The sequence below is a fragment of the Xenopus laevis genome, chromosome 5S, assembly GCF_017654675.1.
Source record: "Xenopus laevis strain J_2021 chromosome 5S, Xenopus_laevis_v10.1, whole genome shotgun sequence".
Lineage (NCBI taxonomy): Eukaryota > Metazoa > Chordata > Amphibia > Anura > Pipidae > Xenopus > Xenopus laevis.
Genome location: NC_054380.1, coordinates 36,905,830 through 36,918,076, shown reverse-complemented (window position 1 = coordinate 36,918,076; position 12,247 = coordinate 36,905,830). Strand labels below are relative to the sequence as shown.

The following is a 12,247-nucleotide window of genomic DNA, read 5'->3' as shown; positions in this document are numbered from 1 at the left end:
ACTTTATAACATGGAAGCTCTACAAGCAACACATGGCACAGGAGATACCAAATAGCCAATCATAGCCATTAGTTGGCACCTCCAGGAACATTTTATATGCTTGTATTGCTTCGGCAACTCTTTTTACATTCAGGCCTGGATCTGTGCGAGGCCACAAAGGCCCGATGATTTCTTAAATGGCCAGCGTGCTGCCAGGGTTTCAATGAGGCAGACTGCGTGTGGGCTCACGAGGGGAAGGAGTTTCACACCTTAAAGGGATACTGTCATGGGAAAAAAATGTTTTTTCAAAATGAATCAGTTAATAGTGCTGCTCCAGCAGAATTCTGCACTGAAATCCATTTCTCAAAAGAGCAAACAGATTTATTATATTCAATTTTGAAACATGACATCGGGCTAGACATTTTGTCAATTTCCCAGCTGCCCCTGGTCATGTGACTTGTGCTCTGATAAACTTCAATAACTCTTTACTGCTATACTGCAAGTTGGAGTGATTATCTCCCCCCCCCCAGCAGCCAAATAAAAGAACAATGGGAAGGTAACCAGATAGCAGCTCCCTAACACAAGATAACAGCTGCCTGGTAGATCTAAGAACAGCACTCAATAGTAAAAACCCATGTCTCACTGAGACACATTCAGTTACATTGAGAAGGAAAAACAGCAGCCTGCCAGAAAGCATCTCTCTCCTGAAGTGCAGGCACAAGTCACATGACATGGGGCAGCTGGGAAATTGACAAAATTTCTAGCCCCATGTCAGATTTCAAAATTGAATATAAAAAAATCTGTTTGCTCTTTTGAGAAATGGATTTCAGTGCAGAATTCTGCTGGAGCAGCACTATTAACTGATTCATTTTGAAAAAAAATTTTTTCCCATGACAGTATCCCTTTAAGGCTAGTAACACATGTTTTCTCTTGCAGTGTAAATTTGCCCCTGGAGAAAGCACAATCTGTTGCCTTCTCACACACGCTTGGTGGATTTTGCCGCAAAGATTAATTCTTTCACGTTTTTATGCTAAAATCAGCCCTATGGATGTATAACAGATGAATGCCATGCCATGACAAATGTGGCAGATCCTGTTTTCTCCACTAATGTATTTACACCAGTGGGAAAGAAGGCACTAGCCTTAAGGGAAATGTTTTAGGAGCTGTGATATGATACAGGTTGATAATAAAACAGTGGTAGAGACAAGGCCGAGGCTCTCTAACGAATAATGTTGAACAAGAAACAGCTAAGCCATCAGCACTCTCAGTATTAAGGCAAGCTAGTTATGCTAAACTAAACATGACATTTGTTAAAAAGATTGAAACATCTGAGAATTCATAAAGCATTTGATGGACAGTGCTCTTGGGTGGATATGCCAGCATTTAAAAAACATGATAATACAGAGGTTAGTAATGCCAAGTTAATTGCAATTCACAGAACAAATACTGTGAGGAGTGTGGAACCTGCATCCTAATAATGCATTTCATCAAAATTAAAATATACTCACATTTTAAGGTGTGATTAACCTTCAGCTTTAAATGAACATTTATGCACCAAAGCACAGAATAGAGTGCACCGAAAACTCCTTCATATTTTTGCAGTTTTACATTTTAAAGTGACTAATGTACTTTGGAAATAATATAATCTTTCAGCTTCAAAACGGAAACAAAAGGTGTACTGTACAATCAGTAAAAGACACGTGCTGTAGTAATGAGACCACCAGCTAATTGTAGGTTTAATGCAGCAAAGAGATCCCTTCCAAGTATAGCAGTACCCTTAGTCATAATGTAAAAGTCACATTTTGCAGTATTTGATTCAAATTGTACAGTCAATGGCAAGCAACCAAGCACAGGGATTGGATCCTTTAAGTAACTGACCAGTTTCAGGGCAGGTGCAACAAGCGGATCTTTTGCAAAGTATCTCAAGAAAATATCCTTTGGTAGTATAGAAACAGCTGAACCTGTATCAAGCATCAGGTTAATGGAGTGTCCCTTGTCAGCAGACGCAGTACTGACACTGACAGTGTATATAAACTTGTCTGGAATAAATGTACCCGCTTTATCCTCACTTAATACTGTGACATTTGTAGTAGTGACTTCATGAACATCTTTAGCAGAACTACGGCAGATCTTAGCAAAATGTCCTACTTTTTTGCAGTTGCGGCACCGTTTAGCTTTTGCAGGACATGTAACATGATTTGCAGTGTGTTGTGTTGAACCACAGCGAAAACAGTATTTTCTTTTTGTATTTGCTGTATGGTTTTGCAGTGTAGGTGAATCCCTTTCCTTAGCACTGTATTTTGCCTGTGACTGTGCATTATTAGGCCACAGTGTTGAATTCACAATCTGTACATTCCCAGCAGTTCCCTGACTGAGAGTTTTAGCCTCTGCCACTGCTGTTTCAATTTGGCTAGCAACTGTAATAGCCTTTGCAAGGGTTAAATCCTAGGAGCAGTCTCTCTCTAATGCGAGGTGAGTTTGTTTTTTCCACAATTTGGTCTCTTAGCATTTCTTCTGGTAACAACCAGCTCTCTCAAAGCTGCTACAAATTGTTCTGTGGATTCGCCATTAGATTGTCCACGTTGGTGGAATTTATATCTTTCAGCAACCACATTTACTCTCGGCACGAAAAAGTTCTTTATAGCATTAAGAGCAGTTTCATAAGTCTCATCAGGTAATGGTAATGTATAGAATATACGCTGTCCCTCTGCTCCCAGGCAGTGAATAAGTAAAGCACGCTTTCTAGCAGCAGAAATCTCCCCTTGGTCAGCAGCAATAACGTAGTTTTCAAACATACGGATCCAAGCAGTAAAAGGTATAGTACGCTCACAAGGGTTTGGAAGAAAAGCTGCAAGCTGCTGCAGAGGAAGAAGAGCCATCTCGTCGTCAGTTTGTTATGTTTTGGGTAGCTGAGGATGAGTAGACTATAACAGTGCTATATTAGCAGGCTCATGCAGCTATTACACAACAGTAACTTCAATTTTAAGCTGTCAGGAAGTATGCACAGTATAAGTCCGAGCACAGTGACATCTACAGGCCATTTGTATAAACACCACACAGGGTCAATAACTTTTTTTTGCTTTTGTCCAAAATACTTCAAAATCCAACATATTTTGCATCTCATGAGTCACTTGTACAGCCCTAAGGATTATGATGGTGGTTTCACAGGAAACTTAATATGAATAGTTCTGAGATTTCTTTTCAGGCCAACAGATCTGTGCAACTATTTCTGCATGGGACCGTTCTGCAGTGGGAGCATGTTGAACACTACTTGTGCAGAGGATCAAGTACAATCCATCCATGATAAGAGGGGAACGTATGAGTCGGTTGCATCCTTTACAGATACATACATACATACATACATACAGTATATGTCTGTCCCTCTGAACTATGTGATAAAAGCAGAATCACAGCTCATCTAAGACCAGCAGAGAATTTTAGATCACACATGGACCAAAATGTACTGATGGGTTCCTTACACCTACATTGGTTTCCTGGCAAGTCAGCCTTTGCAAATAAATTGAGAATTTTATAGGTATTCGAAAATAACTCCTGGTGTTCCTGCAGTGCATTTATATTTCCCTATTCCTTTCAAGAGGAGACAGTCCAGTCAAGATAGACTAGGATCCATATAAGAAGAGAGGATTGGATTAATCTTTTTCTTGCCAACCAGCAGTAGAACATTAAACATTCTCATCAGTGCTCTAGAGAGTGGCCTCTTTATAGGCAACTAAAACCACTTACATGTACAAGTAGGATAGTTTTCCATTTCAAATGAACTTTTATCAGATTTGGATAACTTATACTCCTGACCCTAAATCAGGAGGAAAATGTTTTCATAGAAATAGGAACCTGTGTTGCTGCCAACTTCCATTTCTGGCTATGGAGCTTGGAGGGCTTGCTTGCCCGCTACATCAGGTTTAACCACATATGACCCAAAACATAACAAAGGAAAATAATTTGAATAAATAAGATGATCAGTAAAATATATCTATGTAGCTAATTAAGCAGAACCAGTCTATGATATAAAGAAAATGCCTGTTAGTAGAACCCTACAGAAATCCCAGCGGCCTTTTTGGTATTTGTTTTACTGCACTGCATATATCTTCCTATTACAGGAATAGATCACAACATCTACTTTATTTTCATGGAAGACAGCATGAGTTATAAAGCACTTGAGAACTAGCTTTGCCCCAGGGTGATAAAACCACAGCCAAGATAAAAATGTTGTCAACTGAGAGGACCTACAGTATGTTTCCCTAAATATGTCACATGCACTGAAACACTAGACCTTTATCTATGCCACTAGGGAGAAACCGTGAACTTACACTGTCAAGAGAGGATAATCACAGAAGCCAATTCTTATCTCCCCACCTCAACCTCCAAGGCAAATGTGTATCTCTGACTTTAACATATGCTTTAGGTGACTAGGCCATGTATACTAAGATATCAAGCAAGATCTAAAATATTAGCTGAAATATTTCAGCAGAAGCTCTAACACTTTCACATTTCCTTATACCTCGACAGTTAAATATGCAGTTTAAGTAGGTGAGAGAAAGCATGCATTATACATACACTACTGCTTCATATTGTGCATTACACTAAAGGGAACAGTTTGCTGGTATATCTGTGAATAATATACTATTCTCTTCTCTCTCCATATGAAAATACAAGTAAGAATCATGAATCTTGGTCTTCCAATTTATCTGCCTTAATATATCTATATATATATCTATATATATATCTATATCTATATCTATATCTATATCTATATCTATATCTATATCTATATCTATATCTATATATATATATATATATATATATATATATATATATATATATATATATATATATATATATATTTATTTATACTCATAATGCCTGTTCGTGAGCCCCATGGTGGCTGTTCTGAGCACAGCTTTAAAGAACTTGGACTTCATTAACATATCTGGCGTTATTAAGCAATTTGTTTCTTGGAGCCTCACACCAGTCATGTACAGTGGAATGCATTATGCTGCCTGTATATACAATGATTATAGGATTATCATAATTATCAGTGCATTTCAGTGCTATTGGCACAGAGCTCCTTCATGCAAGGCTAATAACAATTAGGGAGAATTCACACACAAAGCTGTAGTTTTGTACCAGTACAAGAAACCAAGAATCTCTAATTCAATCACTTTAGTGGAGTTAGAATAAGTTGACCCATGAAATGCTGATGAAACCAACAGATTCTCTGCCCACAGGTGAAGAGGAGAGGCCACCACGGCCCAGGCTTAGGGCAGCAGGATTTTAGGGGGCGGCATGCTGCCCAACACACCCATATTGGTTCAGAAACTCTGGGGCGGCACAGGAAAAATATCCTGTATGCCAATCCCCATTGCTCTGGTTCCGATGATGAAATTTCGATTTAATAAAAGGGAGGGGACAGGGCAACGAACGACAGTGGGCCTAGGGGTGCCCTGCTATGTAAATCCAGCCCTGAGGGTCAGCGAAGGTAACGGGAAGGAAAGGGGGTAAGAGGTGTAGGATTATTATTCATTATTTATATAGCAGCATATTCCACAATGCTTTTCAGACATTATTCATGAACTGTGTTGCTTTCACATTCATTCACACAACTTGGCTAATTTTATCAAGAACCAATTAACCTTTCCATGGGGAGAAGGAAAAATTGCAGATTGGCTGATCGCAGCACCATTTATTTTAAAGACAGTTTTCACCTGGATAGCCCTTTCCAAAAACTGGGTTAGGGCCCTTACTCACGGCGTTTGAAGCTGTGCTCCCCTGTGTTCTGGTTTTATGCATTCAGGTGCAGGGGAGCGCAGGAGTAGACGCGATTAATTCTTTTCAATGCGGCTGTACTCACACAGATGCATGTAAGCGCCGAACGCAGGAAAAATGCAACATGCTGCGTCCCAACCTGCGTTCAGCGTTTACATGCCTCTGTGTGCATACAGACGCATTGAAAAGAATTCATTGTGTCTACTCCTGTGGTCCCCTGTGGCTGAACGCATAAAACCAGAGTGCAGCTTCAAACGCTCGTGAGTAAGGGCCCTAATCCAGGTGAGAACTGGACAGGTGGATCCCTAAAGCCCAGTGATTAGCACTAATTCCTTGCAGCACTAGGATCCTATCTTGAATTTCGGCCGGAGCACAAAATGCAAGAGTAGTATGTTTTCCCTGTGTCTGTGCAAAGTTCCTTCAGGTACTCTGGTTTCCTCCAAATCTCCAAAAACATAGAGGCAGAATGAACTCCCTGTGAGTGCTATACATAAGTGCTATAAAAACATTTAAATGAATAATATATATATTTATTTTTACAGTAGAAGCTGTGATATTGTAGAAACATTCAGTACAGTGAACGGAGGACTGTCACCTCCGTGTCTGCCATAGGCTGAGTATTTTCTCAGATACCAGAATCAGTTTATTAAGTTTGTTTCCCCACAAACCAATAATCAAAATGCCATGTTAACCATAGTACTTACTACCTCTGTACAACATTAAAAAATACCAATAGTTTTGAAAGCACAGAACATTGCTCCCTTCTACATGTTATGAGATTTAAGACATGGAAACTTTCAGAAAGTATTTGGAAATAAAGCATCATAGATAAATAAAGTAGAGCGTGCAGCTCATTCTGCAACTGGATTCAGGGTTTTTCAAGCTATGACTTGAATATATCAGAACAAACCATTAATACCCACCAGCACATACGTAAGAGCTTATGAACTGAAGTCAACTTTGTATAATGGTTCCTACCTGGAGTTGCGATTTCAGTTGGCGCAGGCGACTAACATCCTGCTGAATCCCTTCACGCTGAGATGCATCCATCAGAACATTTACAGTCGTTTCAGCTTCCTGCATCCATTTCATAAAGTTCTCATGCTCCCTGACCAAGGCTTGTACATTCCATAGTTCCTTCTCTAGGGTGCTCTGTCGGTCACCAACCCTAAGAAATAAGTACAAGCAGCTTAGCTTTGATTCCAAGTTTAGAGAAACAGTGGCAGGAAGGGCCAACATCCATTAGGTTAATGATTATAAAAGCATACCTCCCCACATTTTGGAAATAGAAATAGGGACAAAATATTTTTTACCCTGCCCACTTTGTGTTCTGTCAAAATCGGGACTGTCCCGCGAAAAATGAGAGAGTTGGGAGAAATGCAAAAGTGCTAACCAAAAATATACCTCAATGCTTTAACATTTTAACTTTCTTTTTGACAGATAGTTTTATTTGATAGGCAGCATAGCAGGCAGACAGGAGCCTACACAAGGGAAGCTTTGAAGTTGTTCTGTTTGTGCTTCAGTTGCATGCTGTTCAATCATAAGCAGAGCAGCTCCAATCTGCACAGGGAGTCAGCCTGATTTCTATCCTTTACTATCTCTGTAGGTTAATAGATTTGGTATTTTAAACAAAATCTTTCAAAGCATGAAAGTCATAACAATTGCTATAAAAGATCAATATATGATTCTGGACAATGAATATTACACACAGCCCCCTACCAACTTCAGGGCCCCTCCTTCGGGAGCACAAGCCTGCAACCCGCCCCGACCAGGGCTTACCTGAGATTTTCTTCTATTGGTCGGGGCAGGGAGAGATTGCCAGTCAGGTCAGGCAGGCGGGGGCGGATTAGGGTTTTCTCCCTGCTCACTCATAGCTCTGGGCTCAGATTACAGCAGGGAGAGGAGGAGGGAGGGGAGAAAAGGGGGAGAGGGAGAAAGTAGCAAACTGAGCATGCTCAAGCCCTAGCCCTGGAGGTTTATGCTGAAAACAGGAAGCCCGATACAGAAGCCCATGAATACACAATAGAAGGAAATAAATGTGGTGTTTCTATTGACAGAGGACTCAGAGTAGCATTACTTTGAGAGTTTACTGCTGTATTTATATAGACCTTTCTGATAAAGCTTACTTCATTTTAGCCTTTCCTTCGCTTTAAACAAGACTATTCCTTTTGTCCCTTTTGCCACCATTATATGGTCATTTCCTTTCTTTGCCCTAAAGGCACAAGTCACCAATCATTTTCTGATGTAGCTAGCTCGCTATAATGGTTGTAGCTTCATTTGGAAAATTAAATACAGTATATTCTGCTGTGAGGCAGTAGGAAAGTCCAGTAAAATCATGGCTCACATCCCAAGAGGCTCACAGTAAAAAGCTGTACAGCTAAGGGACCTGTTATCCAGAAAACTTGGGCCCTAGGGTCTCCATACCTTAAGTCTACTAAAAAAAATGTAAACATTAATTGAACCCAACATGCTTGTTTTGCCTCCAATAAAAATGAACTATATCTAAGTTTGGAACTAGTACAAGGTACAGTTCAATTATTACAGAGAAAATGGAACTAGTGTTTAAAAATGTAAATTATTTAATTACGGTAAAATCAATTCTATGGAGCATGGCCTTCCTGCCATTTAGATTTTTCTGGAGAAGGGGTTTCTGGATAACGGATACAATACCTGAACAACAAAAAACAGCAATGCATAAATATTCATCTTGTACTATAAGCTGGTAAGGATTTTGGAACTTCCTAAGCAACTGATATGTATCTGAGGCATGCGCTATTTAGTGCCACACTGAAGAACTTTGCGGCACTCTATTAGTTGTAGTCAAAGTGTAAAATTATCAAGCCTGTCTTGAAAAAGGGCCCAGTGGGTTCCGAAACATCTTCTTGCCTTTCCTTTTGGAAAAATACATTTTTCACTTTGACTACAACTAATAGAGTGCCGCTAAATTCTTCAGTGTGACTACAAATACGTCTCCAGTTGCAGGCTAGAGACCCATTAGCGAGCACCTACCATCACACCGGATGGATATCACACCTGTATGGGTAGGAGCATTCTAACTTTCATTGTATTGCGCTATTTAGTGTGTCTGCTCATATTAAAAGGGGGAGTTGTTAAAGGGCCCAACATAATGTAAATAGTGAGATAAAATATATGCCTAATTTCAACTATTTTTTTAAGGAAACCAAATCATAATCAAACCTCATAAGATGTATTTTCTCTCATTATATTTCTCTTATACCCCACACTAAACAAATATAAATATGTGCTTTGTGCAAGACATGGGGGTGGGTTGTACAGTGTTTAATGCTGTTTATAAGAAATGAGACACAATTAACTGTTCTTGCTTCTAAATCAGATGTGTGGTGTAGCCATAGTAACACCAATTATATGGATATCTAAAAATATGTTGACCACCTGAGCCATTAACAAGAGACTGGAGAAAAACAGGGCTTTGTTATTGACCTGGCCCACTTACCTCTACTGACACATCAGCTCAATGATATAATGTGAAAAACAACGACGGATATATAATAAGAAACATCTTATTTCCAACATGTAACAATTGTAATGAGTAATATGGTATTTGTTAATTAGTGTATATATGTATATATGTATATATATATATATATATATATATATATATATATATATATATATATACACACACACCCGCACACAAACATATCATTGAATAATAAATCCTACACTGAAATGTTAAAATAAAATGTCTGAATAGTCTGTTTGCATAAGTATTTAAATCCCAACATATAAATATTTGATAGGTACAAACAGCACGCTGTACAAACTATGTACAATTCTGTCCCATCCCTCCAAACAGCTTTACTGTAGGATATGACTATGAAGATTTTCATTCATCCAGGTCATGGTATATCTAGTATAGGTAAATCTAAAAACAACTGGACTTGCTGAGTAATCAATGAAGACGTTTCACTACTCATCCGAGCAGCTTCTTCAGTTCGACTGACTGGTGTGGGAAATTCTCTGCATATAAACTCTTCCACTAATCCAATCACAATGGCACATTGTAACTCTTCAAAGAGGTGACATCTGAAGAAATTCACAGAGGTGTAGATTCTGTGTAGTTACTGTGATAGGATTATCCAATGTGTCATGCAACTCCTAGAAAGAGGTGTTACCTGTGAGAGTTGCATGAATGGACGTGTGAAGTGTTCTGAAACCGCCGGGGTACAGATGTTAGAACAGCATTGTATGTAGCAGACAGGTGGTGTCGAAGGCCCCCACCTCCGTTCAGGGATGGTTTCTCCACCTTGTCATGAATCGCCCCTTTCACGTCTCGTTCAAACCAGCGGTCTTCTTTATCCAAGATTTGGACCTTGCTATCTTCAAAGGCGTGTCCCTTGTCTTTTAAGTGTAGAAAGACAGCTGAGTTTTGCCCTGTAGAGTTTGCCCTCCTATGCTGAGCCATTCGCTTGGTGAGCAGTTGTTTTGTCTCCCCAATGTATAGATCTGTGCACTCCTCGCTACACTGGACTCCGTATACAACATTGCTTTGTTTTTCTTTAGGGGTTGGATCCTTAGGGTGTACCAGTTTTTGTCTCAGTGTGTTGCTAGGTTTGAAAAACACAGGGACGTGGTGTTTGTTAAAAATCCTCCTGAGTTTCTCAGACACTCCAGCTACATATGGGATGACTATGTTTCGCCTACTATGTGTCTCCGGGCAGTTATTTCTATTGGTGTTCCTGTTGGGCTTGGTTGCTGCTGTTTTGACAAAGGCCCAGTCTGGGTAGCCACACACTTTCAAAGCTCCTCTAAGATGTTTTTGCTCTTTGTTTTTGGACTCTGTATCAGTTGCCACAACTTCCGCCCTGTGGTGCAGAGTTCTAATGACACCCAGTTTGTGTTCCAGCGGATGGTGGGAATCAAACAACAGATATTGATCCGTATGAGTGGGTTTCCTGTATACTTCCGTCTTCAAGTTACCCCCCTCTTGGATGCATATCAAACAGTCCAAAAAGGCAAGTTTGTTCTCGTGGACATCTTCCCTTGTAAACTTGATGTTATTGTCCACTGAGTTAATGTGTTCTGTAAAGGCAGCCACTTCATTGGATCTGATTTTAACCCAAGTGTCATCCACATACCTGAACCAGTGACTTGGTGTAGTTTCCTGGAAAGTAAGTAAGGCCCTCCTTTCCACTTCCTCCATGTACAGGTTTGCTACAACAGGAGAGACTGGAGAACCCATTGCACAGCCATGTTTCTGTCTATAAAAAAGGTTCTTGTACATGAAGTATGTGGTGTTAAGACACAAATCTAGCAACAAACATACTTGGTTGGGACTGAGCTTCGTTCTGCTGCTGAGGGTATTATCTTGTTGCAGTCGATTTCTTACAGTCTCAATTGCCTCTGTAGTAGGTATACATGTGAACAAAGAAGTGACATCATATGATACCATTGTTTCTTCTGCCTCTAGTGTAATGCCGTGAATCTTGGTTACAAACTCTTTGGCATTCTGGATATGATGCACTGTATTGCCTACCAACGGGGTTAAGATGTTAGCCAAGAATTTTGCAATGTTGTATGTCACTGAATTTATGCTGCTGACAATGGGTCTTAGTTGGGCTCCTTCTTTGTGTATCTTGGGGAGTCTGTATAAACATGGTGTGGCTTCTCTGGGGTACAGGCGGTGGTATAAAACTCGATCAATGGCTTTCTCCTTTTCAAGTTGTTGTAGGCAACCTATCACCTTTTTCTTGTAACCGCTGGTTGGGTCTTTCCTTAAGGGTTCATCTGTATTGCTATCACTGAGTAGAGTGGTTATCTTGCAGTCATAGTCAGTTGTGTTGAGCACAACTGTGCATCTCCCTTTATCTGCTGGCAGGATAGTGATGTTCGGGTCCTTACTCAGCTTTACTGTAGGTTGTTCAGGTTAGTTGGATGATGGTTTTGAACTTCATTTATCGAACAGTGCCCACAGATTCCCAGTTGCATTGAGATTAAGGCCTTGACCGGACCATTGTAGGCTATTCATCCTTTTGTCTTTGGGCCTTTCCAGTGTTACTATGGCATTGTATTTGGCATCAACTCTGCTGAAAGATTAAGATCTACCAAGCTCCAAGATTTAAGTGAAAATGTATTTCCCTGTATTCTGCACAATCCATTCTGTCTTTTCTTCATCAGGAATCAACCCCTGCTGATGAAACACAGACCTAAAGCATGATATTTCCAAGACCATACTTCACAGTGGGTGTCATATGAAGAACTTTGCATATCATTAGCCTGCCCAGGAAGGTTGCAGAAAAACAAAAACATGCCTTTACACAAAAAGAACCGTGGGAGAACATGTCTGGAGTTTGCCAAAAAGAATGAACAGCCTAGTAGCAATGTACCTGTATGGCACAAATCTAAAATTAAAAAAATACCAAACCTCCAGTGTAGTACGGTGGTGGTATCATCATTAAAAAAAATTAAAAAGCTGGAAGGACTACAAGCCCACACCTTTGTT

At 39.9% G+C, this 12,247-nt stretch overlaps 1 protein-coding gene across 5 annotated transcripts in view; it reads right to left on the bottom strand.

Annotated features, from left to right (window-relative positions):
• Window positions 1-12,247, bottom strand: part of utrn.S (utrophin S homeolog) — a 446,216-nt gene that overhangs the window by 250,831 nt on the left and 183,138 nt on the right. For all 5 annotated transcript variants that reach the window (XM_041564420.1, XM_041564418.1, XM_018265201.2 and 2 more), the window contains one exon: window positions 6,742-6,931. In XM_041564420.1, the coding sequence (XP_041420354.1) occupies window positions 6,742-6,931 (190 nt within the window). The remainder of the gene's footprint in view (window positions 1-6,741; window positions 6,932-12,247) is intronic.